At 40.6% G+C, this 22,167-nt stretch overlaps 1 protein-coding gene across 8 annotated transcripts in view; it reads right to left on the bottom strand.

The window, feature by feature from the left end:
- Nucleotides 1–22,167, bottom strand: part of SMARCA2 (SWI/SNF related, matrix associated, actin dependent regulator of chromatin, subfamily a, member 2) — a 207,952-nt gene that overhangs the window by 154,763 nt on the left and 31,022 nt on the right. For all 8 annotated transcript variants that reach the window (XM_030826765.1, XM_030824162.1, XM_030827736.1 and 5 more), the window contains exons 2-4: nucleotides 13,280–13,540; nucleotides 9,522–9,651; nucleotides 2,441–2,857 (exon numbers count right to left, since the gene is read on the bottom strand). In XM_030826765.1, coding sequence (XP_030682625.1) covers nucleotides 2,441–2,857; nucleotides 9,522–9,651; nucleotides 13,280–13,504 — 772 coding nt within the window. In that variant the 5' untranslated portion in view covers nucleotides 13,505–13,540. The remainder of the gene's footprint in view (nucleotides 1–2,440; nucleotides 2,858–9,521; nucleotides 9,652–13,279; nucleotides 13,541–22,167) is intronic.

Raw genomic sequence — 22,167 nt, 5'->3', positions numbered from 1 at the left:
CAGATCATACCCAGAAGACATCATCCCAGACTACTACCTTTTGGAAGTTCAACTTCGGATCCCTCCTCTCCATCAACCTTTCATGTAGCTGGTAGTTACCAGCTGGCCTCTACTTGAAATTCTCCTAGTTAATACTCTTCACATCCTGAGACATGGGATATAAAGATTACCAATTTTGTTGATATTGTGTCCCAGAGTAAGAGGGAAAAGGCTCTAAGTAAGGTGTGCAGACACTGTCTCTTTACACACAGAAGTACAATGCTTGCATCTTGGTACACAGACTTTGTGATAGGTTTTTTTCCTTGTCATCAACCTTTTTGCCATGAAGGAGCCAGTAGGGAGAGTGGTTAAGAACATGAGTTCTCAAGTAAAATTGCTGGGGTCTGAATCCCGACTCTCCATCATTAGTTGTGTGACACATGCAAAGGACTTATCACTGAGAATGGCACATGAGTAGGCCAGCAGGCACTCAGTGAGGATAAGCCACACACACACATATACATACGTGCTTTTTTCTTCTACCTGGCTGCGTTCTCAAGAGCTGGAGTTTTGCAGTTTTAAAACCTCTAAATACTTTCAGGATTCAAACTGCCATTTTCTGCAGTTTCTTGTATAACCTTTCCTGTTCCCAAAGCTCAGTTCTCTATGATCCTCCACCTACCAAATGCCTCCATGGTAGCCACACAGAAACTCTGGAGATGAAATGATACTTTCTTGCCCTTTTAAAACCCATTGCCATGGTCTGAAAGTTTATGGTCCCCTCAAAATTCATATGTTAAAATCCTAATTCCCGGGGAGATGGTATTAAAAAGTGAGGTCTTTGGGAGGTGACTACTTCATGAGGGTAGAGTCCTCATAATTGGGATTCATGCCCTTATAAAAGAGGCTCTAGAGAGCTGCCTTGTCTCTTCTGCCATGTGAGGATACCGTGAGAAGGAAGCCATCTATGAATCAGGAAGCAGGCCCTCACCAGACACTGAATCTGCTGGTGTTTTGAAGTTGGAATTCCCAGCATTCAGAACTGTAAGAAATAAATTTGCTGTTTATAAGCCACCCAGTCGATGACCTTTCATTACAGCAGCTCAGACTTACTAAGACATCCATTCTTAAGGCTATAACAACTAATAAGATGAGTATATCTCTTAGGTAGGCCTACTCATGGAGCTGCCTCTACCAGAAAATAAACATATACAAACTCAATAGGCAGAATATTAACAAAAAAAATACTAATCTGAACTCCCTCCCATGGTATAAGGCCCAAAACCCAGGAAGAGTACCAATATCCCAAACTAATTGTTTGCAACCACCAGCATGTCAGAACTTGCCTAAATGAATGGAAACCACTCAGAGGAAATGGTATCAACATCAAGGAAGTGCCTCATTCCCTAGAATCCAAAGCTTTCATTAGAGTAGACCAATAAACTCTCTGCTTTTCCAGTTCTTTAACAAAACGCTTCCTAGAGAAAACAACCTTCATGGAAGATCACTCCACAGTGCCCTGCACCTCTGAAGTCTATCAATGGGATCAAGACAGAAGACCAGGAGGCCACGCAAAGGATTATATCATTTCTACCCATTGTATAACGTCATAGCTTCAATTTCATCCCAAGGTGTATAAGAAATAGGCCATGTTGAATCTGTTAGTCTATTATGAACAAATGCTATTGATGTTTCTGTCATGCAGTGCCTCTTACAATAATGATGATGATAATAATAATTTAAAAAATAATCTCACCTGGGAAATCAACTCTATACTCTCATGCTAGAAATGGCTTTTTCTGAGAAACTGGTAAGGAACTTCCTTCCAAATGGCGAGACTTAGATACAGGACTTTGTCTCCTTTTGGTTCTGATTGTCAAGAAACTCAAGTCATCTTTGAAGCAAATACAGCAACTATGAGAACTTTTGCAGCCCTACTTTCTTACCTCAATTCCTTACTTTTTTTTCTATTTTCCCTTGTTTCTGATTTTGCTACTCATAATTATTTTACAACAGTCATGCTTCTTGTAAGCCTCTCCAGATGTTCTCCGTAACAAAAAGGGATAGAAATAAACAAATCAACAAATTATAAAATGGCTCTAGTGGGGCTGATTTGAGCAGTGAGTTTTGGGGATGAAATGCACTAAGTCCAGAGGTTCTTAACCTTGGGTGTGTGGATGGGCTTCTGAGAAACCTTGAACCTCTTGAAAGAGAATGCAAAATCACAGGTGCTTTTTCCCTGGGTCTCCAGCTTGCACAAGCACCTTTTAAGGTTAAGAAACACTGCCCTAGGTCTCAACAGCAGGGGAAGACATCTAAGTGGAGCAAGGATAGAGAGCCAGTGAGGTATAACAAAAGGCTACGTCAGCCCCGGGCTTGTAACAACCCAGTGTTTTGGTGAGCAGTCTTTCTTATCCGAGTTGGGCCATGGCATTATTCATTTGGTTGTGTATTAACCTACCAGATGGTCTGTTGTAGTTAACAAGGGCCGGCTGCTGTTGTTGCTGCGTCTGTGGCTGCTGCTGCTGTGGCTGCTGTGGCTGCTGTGGCTGCTGCTGCTGCTGCTGTGGCTGCTGCTGTTGTTGCTGCATGCCAGGCAACGTCCTTTTCCCCTGGACTGCAAGCTGCAGCGTTTCAGGGAGGGGCTGGCCCCGGGCCAGCATTTTATAAGCTAAAATCTGAGCTCGAAGCTGATGCAGCTGGACAGGACTGAAAGGTGAGGGGCCTCTGTTGGGCTGGCTCATGGCCTGCGGATCACCTGGGATGAGGGCCCCTGGCTGGCTTGGTGGCATCTGAGGTGGAGTTGGGCCTCCTCCAGACATAGGGCTGGAGACGTGCTCTGGGGCTCCTAATGGAGATGGGTGTGGTGACATATAACCTAAAATAAAACACAAAAGGAAATCACAGGCTGCCCCTGACAACCCTGAAAGAGAGAGATCCCTGAATACAATTTAAATGCAATTTATTAAATTGTCTACGGCAACAGTTTCTGACAGAAATTTAAATGACATATCATTTATTAATTATATGGAGTTTAAGATCTTTACATATTAATATGTGCTTTATATATATGTAAAATTTAAAATTTCCTGGTAGCCACTTTAAAATGTTAAAAAAAAAAAAGCAGGTAAAGTTAATTTAAATGTATTTTACTTAAACCAACATATCCAAAGCATCATTTTAAAATGTAAAAATTGTCGATGAGATATTCTACGTTCTTTTTTTTATACTAAGTCTTCGAAATCCACTAAATATTTTACACTTACAGCACATCTCAATTCGAACTAACCACACTTCAAGTGATCAATAGCCACACGTGTCCTAGAAGGTAAACTGTTAGTGGTTGTTGTTCCTCACTAACCAAGGGACAGTACTGAATGGTAAAAGTAGCTCCAACTGCGAGAACAAAACCTGATATATCTCAATGGGGAATAAAGAATTTCTTAGGTGGCCGGGCGCGGTGGCTCACGCTTGTAATCCCAGCACTTTGGGAGGCCGAGGCGGGCGGATCACGAGGTCAGGAGATCGAGACCACGGTGAAACCCCGTCTCTACTAAAAAATACAAAAAATTAGCCGGGCGTGGTGGCGGGCGCCTGTAGTCCCAGCTACTCAGAGAGGCTGAGGCAGGAGAATGGCAGGAACCCGGGAGGCGGAGCTTGCAGTGAGCCGAGATTGCGCCACTGCACTCCAGCCTGGGCGACAGAGCAAGACTCCGTCTCAAGAAAAAGAAAAAAAAAAAAAAAAAGAATTTCTTAGGTGAAGAGTGAACACTTGGTTTATTATTATGCATGTTATGAATAACTTGCGATTATTGAGTGCCTACATGTTGTAGGTACTATGCAATGAGTTGACTTGCACTCAACTGTCACAGTTGGGTTCTCCCTAGTAGCAGAGTCTTATTTAAGGATTGAGTACTGGTAATTTACTGGGAAGGTGAGGGGACACTAACAGGGGTGTGAAAAGGTAATATAAGGAAGGGAAGGCAGCCAATAAAGGGGGGTATTTTCAAGCCAGCTGCTGCAGTGGGTACCTGAAGATTAATTCAGTGCAGAAACTCTAGAATATATAGTAAATAACTTGCCTCCAAATTATTTCAGGAAAGGGGTAAAGAAGCTGGGGTATTTATACTCCTGTAATCAGCAGTCACTGGTTAAGTCACTGGTTATGACTAATACCCTAAAGATTATTATTCTCCAGGGACTTTGCCATATGTGGGAAAGGTAGGCGTCAGTAGATGGAAGTGAACCAAGACAGTGGTTCTGGGCACAGGAAATCAGGCTGGTGGGGGTATAGAAATGGTAAAGGGAATCAAGAAGATATGGGTAGAACATACATTATTTCTTCAATCCTTACAAAAACCCTAAAAGATATATACTATTGCCACATTTTTTAAAATGAGGAAAATGAGGGTCAGAGAGTAAACCAGTTACCCAAAGTCACACAATTAACTCTCGGGAGCTTTAAGATTTAAACAAAGGTCTGTCTGATTCCAATGCATATGCCCTTTCCATGACCTAATACAAATTTGGTTATATGAAAGTAAGTTAGGGACTTGAAAGTTTCAAAAACCTAGAACCACTTGTGATATAACATAAAAATGAGAGTAAACTGTTCGATTTATAAGAGATCTAAATGGTTATAAGAACACTTTTCTGGGGAAGAAAAATCAGAATGCACAAAAAACCTCAAGGGACTTATTTCAGGAGATGGCCTGCATAGCTTGGCCATAGAATTCCTAGAAAAACATATGACTGCACATTGTTGGAGGGAGATCCAAGATGAAGGAAAGAACAAAGTGGCCTAAAGCAATCCAAAAGGTGTCCTTGAGCTGAAACAAAGTGCCAATTAATCAAGTCAAAGGTGTCCCAGAATATGGCATTACATACATAGATGAAAAGTCTCTGCCCTTCAATAAATGTAATCGTGTCACAGTTCTCACAAAGGTCATCACATAAGTGTTTATTAAATTCCTGCTGCATGCTCGAACCTAAGAAAAATTTGAACTGAAAGAGCTCTGTGCGTCTGCAGAATCACAGAGGCTGGAGAATATATGACTGCCACCAACTGGGGATTCACCATCATAATTCACAAGACCACAGACAATAAAAGATTCAGTTACTTTTATCTCCAATTGCCATTTGGAGAGGGAGGCAAATTTAGCGTGATCCCCCCTAAACCAAGAATGGGTTTTGCTCCACCAACTGATGAGAAGTAGAACTCTATTCAGGAAAATCCTGCCCTAAAGGTAAATAGAAGAATTGCTAAATTTCATTCCACAAATCCCTACTCTGTGAGGAAGCACAAACACCACGCAGTGATTAGGGTTTGAGTTGGTTATATACATTAGCCAAGAAAATTCCCTTGAAAGCTTGCAAGACTAGCAGAAATTTAAATCCCGACATGTTGTTATTATAACAATAAACACTTAGAGAATATCAACAACAGACACTTAACTTCAGCATACATTCTTCTTTAAGAAGCCTTACATCAAACTCTTAGTTGTAACGCTAGTACAAAATGGTAGTCTGTTCATTATGATGTCTTTCTGGCCAGCACTGAGTCTACCATAGGAGGAAAAATCTTTCCACCAAAGCTACTAACATTTTCACAGTAGAAAAGATACGACCAGGGCTTAAAATTAGTCATATGTTTCCTGATTTCTGGTTTTTCCTATTTCCTAGGGTCATCAATTACAATCTCACTCATGGCAAATCATAAGATGCTTAATACAATGAACCAAAATATTAGGCAATCTAGTCTCAATTCAACTGGGTAACACTATTTCTTAAATCACTCTTTTAAACTATGAACAAGGCAACATTATGAAGGTGAGACAGTTACACTAAGCATAAGAATTCAGACTCTGAAAAAAAGAACCTGGTCACTGGAAAATCAATACAAATTCTTACCTCAAATTTGATCAAAAAATTGAGAGTGAGATAAAAATCATATTTGAGTTAGTCAATACAACAAAATTTTACCTCAAATTTGATCAGAAGAAAACAGAAGTGAGAAGAATTATTTCCCAGAATTTGTAGGGGATGTGAATAGAATCATTCTGTCACAGTATGGTATTAAAAAAAGAGATTTTTATTTCTACATGAATAGCATCCCATAAAACTTGAGGAAAAACAGAATCTAAGTGATACAACAACATCACATATTTTGGTAATTATCTTTAGTTGAGAAAACAGAGTGAAGAAATTGCCTGAGAGTGAATATACATTCGTCTGTAGGGTGACAGTGTTGATGCAGATTCTGCTCTTTTTGGAATCTTGTTTGATTTGCTCGTTCGAAAGTAGTCAAAAAGTGGCACTTTTCTTTCCCTAGTCTTCAAGGGCTATTATCTCCCCAGTTTCACCTTGCCTCAGAGAGATGCAATAACCTCTCTCCTATTAATAATCTTGAACTTCTAAGTGCCAATTTTATATGAATTTTCTCTACACACACACAAACACACACACACACACACACACACACACGCTACTTAAATATATACCCGCCTTTGAAGGGTTTCTATCCCATGGACTAAAAATAAACAATGTTATCATTGGGACCATAAGGTACACAATTCAGTATTTATTGAAGGAAATGGCTTTGCTTCTTGACCAATACCCTAAAATAACCTAATAGGTTGCTAGGTAGTTAAAGCTCGCAGCCTTCCAGTCAATACCACATCTCTCTGTTCCTGTGTTTTTATATTAATAAATGGCTTTTCACAATGAGTTTTTTAAAGATACGTGCTATTACCAAGTCTAAATTCTTTTTAGATCATTCTATAAAACAGGACTGCATTATACTAATACTGCTTTATTCAAAAATATACCCATAAATAACTCATTCCTCAGCCTACAATGCACTTTACTATTTTAGAGAATATTACATGTTAATTCTGATTCCCTTTAATGCAGACCTTTGCATTTAAAGTTATTATACTTCACTGAAATTATATAAAAGTTGAGATCATTTTAAACTGTTGACTCTAATACACAAACTTCCACACCTAATTGAACAAAATTGACTAATATCTATCTAGCCATGTGCTAGATATCATGCCAAGTGTTGTGGATTCCAAGATAAATAAGACATCATTCTTCAGTTGAAGAGGGGAGCCAAGTGATCACAGAAATAAAAGTAAAAATGCTCTCAATTACGATTTGTGCTTTTAAAGTGGTTTGAGTTTTCAGGTTTTCCTAGGACTCCACTATTAGAGCTACTGCAACAACAGGGGCAGAAAAAGTAAGCACCTGGCTTCAAGAATCACTAAACATTACTCATCTATACCTCCCAGGCATTAAAAATAAGGGTTTAAGACCAGGCATGGTGGCTCATGCATGTAAATCCCAGCACTCTGGGAGGCTGAGGAGGGTGGATCACCTGAGGTCAGGAGTTCAAAGACCAGCCTGGGCAACATGGTGAAACCCTGTCTCTATTAAAAATACAAAAATTAGCTGGGTGTGGTGGCACACGCCTGTAGTCCCAGCTACTCAGGAAGCTGAGGCAGGAGAATCGCTTGAACCCGGGAGGCAGAGGTTGCAGTGAGCTGAGATCATGCCACTGCATTCCAGCCTGGGCAACAGAGGGAGACTGTGCCTCAAAAACATACATACATAAATAAATAAATAAATAAATAAATAAATAAATGCCTATATTAGCTCCATGAACATACTTGGCCCCTTCAAGTTTAAATGATAAGCCTGGAAATATTGTCTTACTTCATTCATAACAGTGGATGAGTCAAATTTGTTCATCTTGTACTGCAGAAAGTCCCAGCGCTTTAGGCTGCTCTTCTGACATGGTCAAGATTCTATGAGTCATCTACAACAATTATGCCTGCCTGCCACCAAAATTCAGATAAGAGTCTGGGATGTTCAAAAGCCTGTTCAAACACTAGTGGGGAGGCACTCCTATGCCTCTATGACTTGCCTATTTATATTTCAGAAAGAAAACAACAATGCATAGACTTCTCTAAACCCTCACAGCCAAAAGTCTTCCCTCGAGTGGATGGATTTCTGATGATGGATAGAGGAAACACACACATTAATTACACAGGATTATATACAGAAACACATAAACCATAAACCTTGAATTGGAATATCTATATATTAATGTCAATTAGTGCTAGATTAACTCATGTCCGTCATATGTTGAAATGACCACATAATGACTGAAATCAGGCTACATTGTATTAAAAGGCTTTGAGGTACCTGAATAGTTTTCAACAGTGAGGAAAAGAAAGAGGACTTGTTACGTATGAAGAAGAAAAGAAATATGCCATATACTGATTTAGCCATTGTTGTGAGGTGAATTGTGTTCCCCCTCCTCCAAATATGTTGAAGTCCTAACTCCTAGTACCTGGGAATGTGCCTTACTCTGAAATTGTTTTGTTTTGTTTTCTGAGATGCAGTCTTGCTCTGTTGCCAGGCTAGAGAGCAATGGTGCGATCTCGGCTCACTGCAACCTCTGCCCCCGGGTTCAAGCAATTCTCGTGCCTCAGCCTCCCGAGTAGCTGAGACTACAGGCATGCGCCACCACGCCCAGCTGATTTTTGTATGTTTACTAGAGACGGGGTTTCACCATGTTGACCAGGATGGTCTCGATCTCTTGATCTCGTGATCCGCCCACCTCAGCCTCCCAAAGCGCTCGGATTACAGGCTTGAGCCACCAGGCCCGACCTGAAACAGTATTTTTGTAGACGTAATCATGTTAAGATGAGGCCATACTGTATTAGGGAAGGCCCTAATCCAATGAATGGTCCCCATAAAAAGAAGAAAATCTGGACACAGACAGACACACAGGAAAAATATCATGTGGATACTAAGGCAGAGATTGCAGTGATGCATCTGCAAGTCCAGGAATGCCAAGGATTGTTGGCAACCACCAGAAACTAGGAAGAAGCAAGGAAGGATTCTTCTCTAAAGCCTTCAGAGACAGCAGGGCCCTGCTGATGCTTTGATTTCAGACTTTGCCTCCAGAATTATATAAGAGAATACATTTCTGTTTGCGGTAATTTGCTATGGCAGCCCCAGCCACCCACCAGAAATGACACGTAATTTCACTGCCAGATAAAGCTGCCTTATAGACAACGGATAAGCATGCAATTCATGGGACACAGGTGGTTCACCTTACCTGCACATCTACACTGTTGCTGGGAAGCAGGCCTAGATTCTCTTTCTGGCCCTGTCACCGATTGGACATGTAAACTTTGCAAAACAAAGTACATTGTCCAGCTTTATCTTCTCTATCTATAAAACTGGGATAACATAATTTACCTTAAAAGATCACGATAAAGATTCTGGATAAAGTACATAGAGCTCTTTGCAGACTGCTTGGACACATGGTGGCTAGTAAAATTACCAGGACTTCGGAAATAAAATTTCCCATATAAATCATCAGGTTGTCTTGGTGAGGATGGAGGTAGATTTCTATAAGGAAGAGAAACCTGCTGGGTTCAATCTTCCTTAGACACATTCTTTGGAAGTCAGGAAAGACTGAAAGACGATGCTGGGGAACCAGTATCAGGTGTGCAGCGGACACAAACCTTGGCTGTGTTGATCCATTGGACTCTGGGGAGGGCCCATGCCCGGGTGAGGTGGCCGCATACCAGTGCCCTTCATGGATCCACAATGGATGTCTTCTACAATCCCCTTGTCATGTATACCTTCCATGGGCTGAAACATTTAAAGGACATTAGTTAGACACCTCTATAAGGTAAAATATTTCTATATGGAGTTTTCAGACCCCTTCCTAAGTTCTTCAAAAGTGTGGCACAATCATTTATTACCCATTCTAGAGTTAAAAAAAAGAGACTAAACCAAAAGGATCGGCAAACTATCTGTAAGTCAAATGTTAAGTCTTTAAACAGTGGAGGGTTGTTTTTTTTTGTTTGTTTTTGTTTTTGTAATATCAAAACAGGCCATGAAGATGAAGTCCTGGTCACAAGGTAGACAAATATAGGCTATTTTTCCATACCCTGGTAAGTAATCTTGAAACCTGTTGTATGTTGAAGTTAGTCTGAAGTCTGAAGGAAGGCTGTTTGACACATCTGTGATGATCCAGTTTTTTGGTAATTTTTCTTCATTGGAAGGGAAGGAATGATGGAAAGTTTAAAAGTTGAAACCACAGGGTTCCATGGCAGTTGGAAAGAGAGGAACAGACAGGACAGAGTCGTGAACGGGGGCAGGGGGAGGTAAATACTGAAAGGGAAAGTGTGTGCAATAGATAAAGCTGCACTACAGAGGGAGGAGGAATGGAAAAGGTTAAAGGCACAGTTTGGAAATAAATAATGAACACAGGGGCTGGACCCAAAACTTGAGGCATAATACGTGACAAACATGCAATAAACAGCTATTGAATTGACATTAATCCAATCCAGAATTGGGCAATGAAGCATGTGTTTGAAAAAGGAAAAATCTATTCCTCCCCAAACTGTAATAGCAATTTTCAAAACAGCCTGAAAGAAGTATTTCCAGGAGTTTATAGAAACCAAATGACTTCAAGCAAGAAAGTATGAGTGTTTGCAGTTTTGGAGAAAAGAAAGTTAATTTCTGCAGAGTCAAAAGTATGCACTTGAAAAGAGGAAAAATGTATCATAAAGAGGATGTTTCGAAGCAAAATGGGAAGAATCTGGTATAAAGAGTGTCACTGAGTCTGTTAAATAGTAATAATAGAGAGGAAATCAAAGCAACACAGCAGATGTATTTAGGCCACTTGTTTATTTATTTCCAGTAATGTTGAAAAGCAAAAAGCTGAAGCCTCAGAGGGAGAAAGAAGAATAAGAGAAGAAATAAAGCTGCCTATAAAAAGAATGGAAAAAAGTGAAGGCATCTGGTCAGCAGGTGTGAGCTCTAAACCCTCACCCATGTCCTCACACAGGGAACTATCTGAGGGGCTGGGGCTAAGGAGAAGCAGGATGGCAAAAAATGCAAAACTCACAGAATGCGAGCAAAGCAAAACAAAAAAAGGGAGTATTTAAGAGGGTAGAGAGAATAAGAGAAAGTGTAATAAAAATGCTAGGACATAAAATGAAGGGATCAGAAGAGATAACAATTAATAAAAACAATCCAGGAGAAAAACATAACACTGACCCAACACTCACACACCGAATTTTTAACAGCTAAAGAACAATAAAGTTTAGCTGAGGATTTCCCTCACGTTTTATCTTTCACTCTGAAGGTGAGACATCTTCAAATTATTCTGAAATTATGTAAGCCACTTAGAGGAATGTTTACAAGTCTTTGATCAGATCCAGAATACAGCTCCCAAATTAATCTAAACACAAAACAATTTCAGCACTTGGATATGTCAATATGTTCAATAGGTCCCCTGAAAAATATGACATGGAAAACGAGCAGCTTTATTTCCCTAGATCTCTGACAAGCTAACAAATTTATCTGTTAAAAAAGGAGACAGAAAACTAGGGAATGTTATAGGGATATCCATAATACATTGTTAAATGAAAAAAGAAAGTTACAGAGTAATTAACAGAGACAATATGATTCTATAATAGTAAAAGAAAAGTAACAAAAAAAACACCAATATATACATATCTGTGCTTACACGGTATTTTTAATGAACATACAGAAAAGTAAGATAGAAAAAGCATGTACAACAAGCTGTTACTTGGGGTGAAGGTAGGATTATCTGTTTATCTCAGTATTGTTTTCCTTTTCCAAATAACCATATATTACTTTCCTGATTTGAAAAATCATCAAATTACAACACTTTTAACAAAAGGATCGCCCCTTTTGGGCTCTGATGCCCTACCCTAAAACTGACCTAAAGTCCTACGTAACTGGAGGAAAGACCTGCTCTTTTCTGTGGTAATCTTTTTGTCTTAAGCCAGGATCTTCCACGGCTTGTCTACTGTAATGGTTCATTTTATGTGTCAACTTGACTGGGCCTCAGGTGCCTAGATATTTGATTAAACATTATTTCATGGGTATGTCTGTCAGGGTATTCCTGGATGATATTATCATTTGAATTGTTAGACTGAATAAATCAGATTGCCTCCAGCAATGTCGGTGGGCCTCATCCAAAATCCATGGAGGGCCGGAATAGAAAAAAAAAAAAAAAAAAAGGCTAGAGGAAAGAAGAAGCTTTCTCTCTGCCTGACTGCTTAAGCTGGGTCTTCTCCTGCCCTCAGACTTGAACTTACTCCATTGACTCTTCTGGCTCTTTGGACTCAGATTGGAACTCACATCATCAGTTCTCCTGGTTCTCCGGCCTGTAGACTCACACTGGAACTATACCGCAGGTTCTGCTTGGTGACTGCAGATAATAGAACTCTCAGCTTCCATAATTGTGTGGGCCAATTCCTCATAATAAGTCTCTTTTTACATATATCTCTATCTCCTATTGGTTCCGTTTCTCTGGAGAATCCTAATGAACACACCTACTCAATGTCAAGAAGCAGCGCTGCCACCCTATCCACCTGTGCTATCACCCCAAGGAGTGTAAAACCTCTACATGTCTCATTAGGCAAAACCTTCAGGTAGTATGTAATGTCCTCATAGATTTTTCTTGGCTATTGCTTACTTTCAAAGTAAACTGTCACAGAGGATCTTGTTTACTTTCTCAAAAGGCTGTTCTCTCTTCTTTGTATCTCCTGTGAAGGCATAATGCCAAATTGTACAGATATGATCATCCCCACAGCAACAATCCAAGCCTCATAAATAAAGGATAATTATAACCTTAGTCCAGAAATAAACAGCTGGACGTGAGCTCTGCAAAAATCAGAACCTTCTTCCAAAACCAGAATAAAAGTGCTTCACAGAGAGACGGCAATGTGCATTTTAAGGATTCCCTAGAAACTATTTAATTTCAATAAAGCCCTTTTCAAAAAATCCTTTAGATAAGGGCTTTTTCCTTTTACTCTTTGGGATCTAATTTTTGTTAATAAATGTCAACCTTTTTAGGAAAGAATAATTTTCAGTAGTACGTTCATTAGTGGGTAAGTTACTTAACACAGATAGGAAAAAATTAGACTTATAGACTAATATACAAATTTACCAAGACAAAAATACCTTCAACCCACAAATCACAGGATCTCCTTATCAGAACTGCATAGTCTATCTCAGTATTTTAAAAAGCCAACATCTGATCTTCATAACTGGTGCAACATCTGCAGCAATGAAAGTACCTCACAATATGCGTTTTTAATAACATATGAGATATATAAGACAAAGATCTTGCATGATTTTCTTGTTAACAACAGTAGAAAGGGGGATGGAGTTATCAGAAATATTAGCCATCCACTTATCAGAAGTTGAGTTTGAACGGGAGAACAAACTCTCTTACCTTATGCATTTGATGCATGCCTTCCTGTGGGAAGTCTGTGGACCCCATCGTCGGCATAGGATGGGAGACACTCGGAGGTCCAGGACTTGGCCCCATCATGCTGTGGACGGAACCTGGGGATGGTCCTGGTCCTGGACTAGGCCCGAGAATTGGCCCAGGGGAAGGCCCAGGCCCCGGCGAAGGCCCTGGGTGGGGCATCGCACCAGGGTCTGTGGGCGTGGACATCTACTTCTCCTGTCTCTGCCAGTCAGTAGAGTAATGCTAAGTTGAAAAGCAGAAAAAAGGAAGGCATGTTTTAAATATGATGTTAAGATCAGAATAAAACAGTTGTTAGCATTTGACGGTGCCATTTCTGTAACAAACATCAAACAGAGCTGCCATGTCTAGTCCAGATGTTTGAGTGAGTGTGATATACATCCGTCTGCCCTAGTCTTTATGAAGACCACTTGTTTAAAAAAACGCACACACTAAATGATTCCCCAGAAAAATATAAATCATCTAAGATACAAAAAGACTCACTGGAGAAACTCAAATTTAACACATAAGCAGAATTCTAAACAAGTTTGAAATTTATTACTGAAGTCAACAGATGCTCTCCATTACTTACTGCCTTGGACACCTTACAAGTCATTAACCCCCACAAAGCCATTAAAATACAGAACCCTTTAAAAAGTATCCAACCAAGACTCATTTTCATAAGTGAGTGGGCATTCAAAACTTCAAGATAAACAGGGAAAAACACAATCTTCTAATTTCAGAATGAAAGAGAAGTCCCAATCACGAAAAAAGCAAAGACTATAGGAATCAGACAAATATGGGTTCAAATACTCATATATGTAATTACTAGCTACGTTATTTAAAGTTTCTTCTTTTGAGATTTCAATGCAATGACACATGGGAAAAACACAGCTGTAGTCTCAGCACAACAAAAGGCCACCCTTATTTAGCATTACTTTCCCCACCAACTCCAAACTACCAGAAGTGATCAAGGGACAGTTTAAGATGTGATCCTCTTGCCAGCTAATTAATTGAACCAGAGACCCCTCAGACAGTTAAAACCAGGGATTTGTCCCAGACCTGGCTCTGGTCAAGAATCCTTGAGAGAAGTCATCCATGACTACTGGATCAGAGCTCACCACAGATGAGGTGTGGAAATTCTGGTTCTACAATTTCAGCAGAACTATATTCCACCACCCACACTCTAAGGCTTCTTGGCATCCCCATTGGAAATGCCTCATAGAGTGGGTACAACTGCATCTTGGATATGAGCCAGAATGAGTAAATAAGCTGTTTTCCACATTCTGATAGAGATCAATGATGCCAGCAAGATAGCCGAATACCACTAGCAACAGTAATTGTTCTATATTATGATGTTACCTTGGAGGCACACACCTGTACATGGAGAAACTTTTTGCTGTCAGCCTCACAAAATACAGAACGGCATACCCTAAGTGATTTGCTTACCCATTGTTTAGTGGCAGAGATGGAATGGGACCATGGTGGCCTAGTCACCATAGCAGGGCTCTTTACCCACAGTGGAATGATGGGCTGGAGGGGCAGTACACAAAACACATTCTTTCCACTCCTAGCGACCCATCACTTGCACTGTATCTCTAGAGTATGAGGGCCATGAAGGCAGGCCATGCTCGGTTTCCCTTCCATGTTCCCAGCACCTCAACCAGCATATAGTCAGAGCTCAAAAATTATCTGATGAATCAACTGCAGAGTAAATTTCAAGGGCCAACTATTAATAAAATCAACTTTTTAATTTTAACTTTATTTTAATTTTTCATATTTTTAGAGACAGGGCCTCTCTCTATTGCCCAGGCTGGAGGACAGTAGAGATCATGGCTCATTGAAGCCTCAAACTCCTAGGCTCAAGTGATCCTCCCCCACCAGCCTCCCAAGTAGCTAGGACTACAGGCGGCGCCACCAGGTCAAACTAATTTTTTTTTTTATTTTTTGTAAAGACAGAGTCTCACTATATTGCCCAGACTGGTCTTGAACTCCTGGCCTCAAGTGATCCTCCCACCTCGGCCTCCCAAACCACTGGGATTATAGGTGTGAGCCACTGTAGCCAGCTTGAGTTAATTTTATAAATAAAAACCACAGAGTCGTCAGTGTTTGAGTTGTGTTCCCATAAAGAAATCCTTAAAGTGTAGGCAAGAATTTAGGCCATTTTGACAAGCAAATGAGAGCTAAAACAGGAAGAAGTCAAAGGTTACTTCAGAGTGATCATAAGCAGGGGATCAAACCAGGACTAAGGGAACTCGGTGCAAGTGGCTTCTAAACAACAGGGGAGCCTCAACGGTGAATTACAGCCTTGAATTCACTAGAGAGCCCAATGTTATTATTTATTCTTTGTGATGAACAAAGCAGACGGAACTTTTTTTTTTCTTTTTCTTTTGCTTTCCATCACCTCACACAGGTTCAGTCAGCATTTTAAATTTAGGAAGCTGACGTCAATTCAGGGCTACTACAAGATATAATGCTCTTTCATGTATATCAGCACACTAATACACCCTTTTATTTTTTAGTGAATAAAAGGAAATTGCTTACTTCCTGTTATGGTTTACATTGAAATCAGCTTCAATAGGTATTAAAGTAATATACCACGAGTTTGAACAATGAAGATACAAATACTGAAGTTTAGTTAGGCTGATATGCCTACGTTTAATATAATTGATGTGTATTAAATATGAAATTCTAATATATATTAGCCCATAACGCTACTTTCCGCACGCATTATCATTTCCACCTGGGAATCTCAGAGAATGTTGTAATTACTCATATATAGTCCCATAAAAATGCTCCTCATTTTTTTTTGTTAAAGGAAACTATTAAAAACGTCTTAGAGGGAAAACATGTTAGAAGGGAAGTGGAAAATTACGGGCATATAATTGGAATGTTAATATAGGAACATGTTATATAGGAAACTATTTAATAAGAAGAGAACCTCAGATGCCTGGACTTCGATGAATGCGTGTGGCTCAGACTAACAGTACAGTTTAACAAATGAAGAAACGTACCCTGTGCCATATAACTAACGAATGGCAGAGATCTGGACTCTCATAGAACGTGATGTGATATTCACTGATGTCCCACTGGGAGCTGAGAGACCTGGGTTCTGGTCTCAGGGTCACCACCAACTCTGGGGCCCTGGGAAAAGTGCCTTTCTTCCGGGGTCTTGACTTCCTCTACGCTCAGGATAAGAGTATCTCAAAGGTCCCTTCCAGCTGTCCATCCATGACTTGATGCCTGCTGCCTCCAGAGCACCTTGAAGACTTCATCCAAACCTGTGTGCTGCAAAGTCCATTAATGGACTTCCAAGGCAAAATCAGGGCTGCCCTAGGATCTGCTGTGGCTACCATCACGCAAGTATACCCAAGGGGAGGACTCTCTAAGATGAGGCCTATAATCCTGGCCTCTTATTCTTACTCTTCATTTCGGGTGGCAACTTTATTTTACAGTTCAAGTATGTAATTAAACTTTCCCACAGTATGAAGAAACCTGGGGAAATAAATTAGAAAGAGGTGCTAGTCTCAAGTAGCACATCATTCCTAAGTTAGTACGGTTAAGGTTTAAAGTCCAGTATTGGCCAACTCCGCTTCTCCCTCACCAGCCCTGCCGGTATCCCCTGGACTCTCTGCCCCTTTCTTCTCCAAAGCACTAATGAGACAATAGAGATAGGGTGGTGATGAGAGCAATAAGCATAGTAGGGTGGGCTGGAGGAGAGGGCCCACATGGACTTCACAGGGCAGTAGTAGGTCTGCTCACACAACAGCACACAAAATCTATTTTTATTTTGTGTTGGGAGAAGGAGGGAGTTTCACGTTGTCACAGAAAAGAACGACCTGTTCCACAATTATGTGCCTGTGGCTAACAACATAATGACAAAAATGTATCTGGAGAGAGGGGGGCACAGCAACCTCCCCATACACATGCATTGCTGGTCCCCACCCTCCCCCAGGCCAGGACTCCCTGAGGGCCAAACCACTATGTTCTTAGGCAAGAATTTCTGAGCAGTATACTGTCTTGATTTCGTCCTTACTTCCCACTTTCCTACATTCACAACTAGAGAGTGTGTGTTTTTAAAAAGAAGAGGCCCCAGAGGAGCTTCCCAGAGCTCCAAACACCACAGTCATCCTCCCCCAGCCCAAATCTCCATCCATCCTCTGCCCTTAGCTGAAAGGCTCAGCAGAGCCATCTGCATATTTTTTTTTTTTTTTTTTTTTTGAGACAGAGTCTCGCTCTGTCGCCCAGGCTGGAGGGCAGTGGCGCAATCTCGGCTCACTGCAAGCTCCACCTCCCAGGTTCATGCCATTCTCCTGCCTCAGCCTCTCCGAGTAGCTGGGACTCCAGGCGCCCGCCACCACGCCCGGCTAATTTTTTTGTATTTTTTTAGTAGAGACGGGGTTTCACCGTGGTCTCGATCTCCTGACCTCGTGATCCGCCCGCCTCGGCCTCCCAAAGTGCTGGGATTACAAGCGTGAGCCCCCGCGCCCGGCCAGCCATCTGCATATTAAAAGGAGTTCAACTTCTTGGAATTTTAAGGGTCACCACACCAACCATGACAAAACTTGTGTCTTACAGTCTAATTGTAATCAACAGAAACACCAAAGACCCCCACATGTGGAGCAATATTTGAACACACCTACATGTGTTTCCTAATAATTCTGGTGATTTGAAGAGACATTTTGCCACAACCCCACTGAAAAGATGAGGGAAATAAGGCAGAAAGGGAAAACATGGCTTGCCCAAAGCAACATCTGCAACAGGAGAGAAACCGCAGGCAGAACCTTTTATCCCTTGACTCCCGGCCCAACACTGAGCTATTACACGGATCAAGCCAGCCGTGTTTCCACCAGAGTTTTCACCAGGCCAGAGCAATATGCAGGGGTAGAAAGCAGAAGCCAAAGAAAAAAAAGCCAGAAACAATGGAAGGGATATGTTGCAAGGACTAGGCTTTGGTTGTGATAATATATTAACTTATCACAGGCTAGAGAAGTAAAGAGAAGCCCTGGAATATGAAATGAAGCCAATGGCATACACTGAAAAGGTCGATGATGTTTTAGTTACTTACTCGCTACTATGCCGAGTATCTACTCGGTACAAGGCATGCAGGTGGTACAAAAATGAATAGAAGGCTGACCCCACAACTCTGGAAGTCTGATAGGGAAATCAGACTTGTGTGTAAGTAGCAACAAGAGAAAAATATTGAAACATCCTGCAGGACACGGAGGGGTACAGCCAAACTATCCGACACAGTCATAGAATGGGAGACATTACTTTTAGCTCAGAGGGTAGAGGAGAGAAAGGAATTAGGTAAAGTGTAATGGAGAAGGTAGCATTTCAGCAAGGCCTTTAAGTTTAAAAAAAAAGAAAAAAATTTCCCTAGAAACTTGGTTTCTAGTCACAGAGTTTGGGGCAGCACACGAACCTTGACAGTGTCTCTTAAATTGCTCTTCACCAAACTTCCTAAGAAAGCACAAGGAAGGCCAGGCGGGGTGGCTCACGCTTGTAATCCCAGCACTTTGGGAGGCCGAGGAGGGTGGATCACGAGGTCAGGAGATCGAGACCACGGTGAAACCACGTCTCTGCTAAAAAATACAAAAAAATTAGCCGGGCGTGGTGGTGGATGCCTGTAGTCCCAGCTACTCGGAGAGGCTGAGGCAGGAGAATGGCGTGAACCCAGGAGGCGGAGCTTGCAGTGAGCCGAGATGGCGCCACTGCACTCCAGCCTGGGCGACAAGAGTGAGACTCCGTCTCAAAAAAGAAAAAAAAAAAAAGCACAAGGAAATCTTGGCTTTTTTCACTGCTCACTTTACAGAAAAACTTCGAGGTCCAGGTTAAAGGTGGAATATCAGAAATAAAAGTTAGGCCCACTCCACATCTCTAAGAATATCCCAGTCTTATTAAAGTGTTCTGGCTCCTACAGGAGAACTGCAAGGTTCAGGAGATAGTTAAGATAAGAGTTCTTTTTATGTCTGTTTGCTGATTCAGAACATCTCCCCCTGACCTGAAGGGCTGCCTCTTGTTTTCTATGTGGCTTTCTCTATAAATGAATTGATAATTCGCCCACAAGAAGTAGCAACATCTTCAGAACTGGGCCTCAAGCACTGTTATTTTTAATGGGTAAGCACTGTGGGGGTAAGAACAGCAATGCAGATAAAAGGAAATAAATCTACCCGAAGTTTCTTTGTTAGAGGCCAAGGTTGTCAGGATAAGCGGTGAAACATTACCAAGGCCCACACTGCTTCTTGGTCTGAGCTGTGCAACTTTAAACAATGCATAATGTGATTTGTACCACAGATACAAATCGCACTGGGTTCTAAAGCTAACCTTACAGGTTGCTCCATCAAGACCCTAGAAAATCATGGAGAACATTTCTTCAGCATTCTTGTGCTTATTCATGACACTTTCCCATTCGTTTCAAAGTCAAATATGTTTTTTAAAAGCTGTTGGATTAAAACTTTGCTCTGTTCCTTGGGCTTCTGTGAACTCTCCTTCATCTTTCAATCAGGGAAACAAATTAGGATGTGGGTGAGCTGCTGCCCTCACTTTAAATAAACTGCCTTGGGAATGGTCCTTGCCCAGAGTCAGACCTGGCAAAGGCTGTGAGGCAGCTCTGTGCACAACAGAAGATAACAACAAACTCGGCAGCAGCTAATTAGTCCCCCATGAACCTCAGACACTGCCTTAATAGGATCCTGGCTCTTAACATTACCACCCTTATAGATACCATGAGTTGCCGTCTCAAAAGAGTCTACCTGCGATGCAATTTCATGGCCTCTTCCATGAGGACTGACAATGATTCCACGAAGGAAAAATTGTTTTAAAAAGGGAATTTACAAGAAAACCTAAGTATTAGAAACCCTTTAGCAAAGCATCCTCTACTCTAAGACTCATGTCCATTAGTAGTTATAAAGTAAATCACAGATGACTATCACTTTTAAAATTCAGTGGAACCCAAAGGGCTGGGCAAACTAGTCAAAACAAAAGCTAACAAACTAAACAAAAAAAAGTTAGTTTCAAATCATGACACCCTGAAAGGTAATATGTCACGTATATTTACACATATGCCTGTCTCTCCTAGGTTAGGCCCTTTTGCAAAGCAACCTCATACTGGATGTTGATAAGAATCAACAATAGCCACTTCCTTTTCTGCCTGCCAAGATAAGTTTATTTATACTTTAAACATATAAAAAGAAGAGTCTGAAATACATACTTTAAAAACCTGTGGTTGAAATGGCACATTTTTACTGAAGAGTAAAACTCAACCATCATATGCTGAATGAACTAAAGTTGTATCATAGGCACTCATTAACGTCAACTGGGCCTGACTTTCATAGTAGCAACAACAGTTCAACAATGAACTCCAAGTTCACTGCAGTTAAAATGGATAATAGCCATTACTGATGTTACTATGCCTTTTAAAAAATCAACAAATGAGTTCATTTAACCTCTTTGAGTTTCAAGCTCCTTACCTACAAAATAGGCATAATAGTAGCTGACTACAACTTCAATCTTGATATGAATCAAATAAAATATGAGATATGAAGACATCTGGTAAGCTACTATATGCTCGCATTATTGCGAGGAGCCTTCTAACGGCTTCAATTCCCACTCTGGACTTGAATCCACAATTTGCCAGATTAATCTAAAATATTGCTTTGTTCATGTACTCCCTTGCTCAAAACTTCTAAGACAAGCCTCCAATACAGATTGAATAAAATATTCATGCTTTAGCCTGCAAGTCAAGTCTTTCCACAATCTCCGACTTTATCTTCTGAAAATTCTCCCCAACTGGAACTTCTTGCTCCAGGCAACTGGTCAAAACAGGTACATTGGTCTTTCCACGTTCCTTCAGGCCGGGTCTCTCTCTGTGATCTCGGGGCTTTCTTCTGACCTGGGATGCTCAGATGCCACCACCCCCACCTCCGCCCTCCCCCTACAGCAACCTTATCCCATCTCAAAGACCTTATCTACCTCATCAGCTCAAGAAAGCTCACCCTGATCTCTCTCTCTGTATCACAAGGCCCATGCAGTTTACCATTCGTTACTTGTATTCAATATGCTATTATAAATACAGTATTAAATGTTCAGGTACATTCTTTAAAACACATAAATTATCAATTACAGATCATCTATTTTTTACGGAATTTTGGACTTTGCTGAATGGTCTTTTAGTATAGCACAATAGCAAGCCACAAAATAACTGTGACTATTGGCAAAGCCATTTATTACATGTCCAGTTCAACAAAGCACAGGGGGAAGATTGGAGAGGGCTTTCCTTCTGGACATCCAATATCCATGTGTGATAACGCATCTCCCAGTGGGATGGTAAAAACTGAAATATACCACATCAAGTAGGTAAAGAAATATATAATCATCCTGAACCAGAAAAATACATTTTAAGTGCAAATTGATATAGAATTTCCCTTGGATAACCTGTAAGCCAACACATGACGTTCCTTTTTGGTTAGAGATTTTTATCATTTTTAAGTAATTTTGAATCCCAAATTCTGAATTTAGTTGTTTTTGTTTTTTTTAAAGGAGGGAGTTTCAATTATATTTAATGGTTTTCAAACTTTACATATTATTTCAACTTCTGTGGGTCCCATTCATCAACTTACGAAAGGTCCAGCCCATATTTAAATTAGGCCAGTTTCTAAAAAGTTTCTAAAATGTTAGTGCTTGCATAGATGTAGATGACGTACTGGCATAAGATTCATGCTTAAATTGATACTAATCCACCTAAAAATACTATAGAATATTGTGATTTTTAAAAATGTTTTAAATCTTACAGGTATATATATAGCCAGATTATAATTGTTCAAATATTCTGGAAGTCGTAGCTATCTAATAAAATATCCTAATTCATACTA

This window comes from Nomascus leucogenys, chromosome 1a (genome assembly GCF_006542625.1).
Source record: "Nomascus leucogenys isolate Asia chromosome 1a, Asia_NLE_v1, whole genome shotgun sequence".
Lineage (NCBI taxonomy): Eukaryota > Metazoa > Chordata > Mammalia > Primates > Hylobatidae > Nomascus > Nomascus leucogenys.
This window is presented reverse-complemented; position numbering and strand designations above follow the sequence as displayed.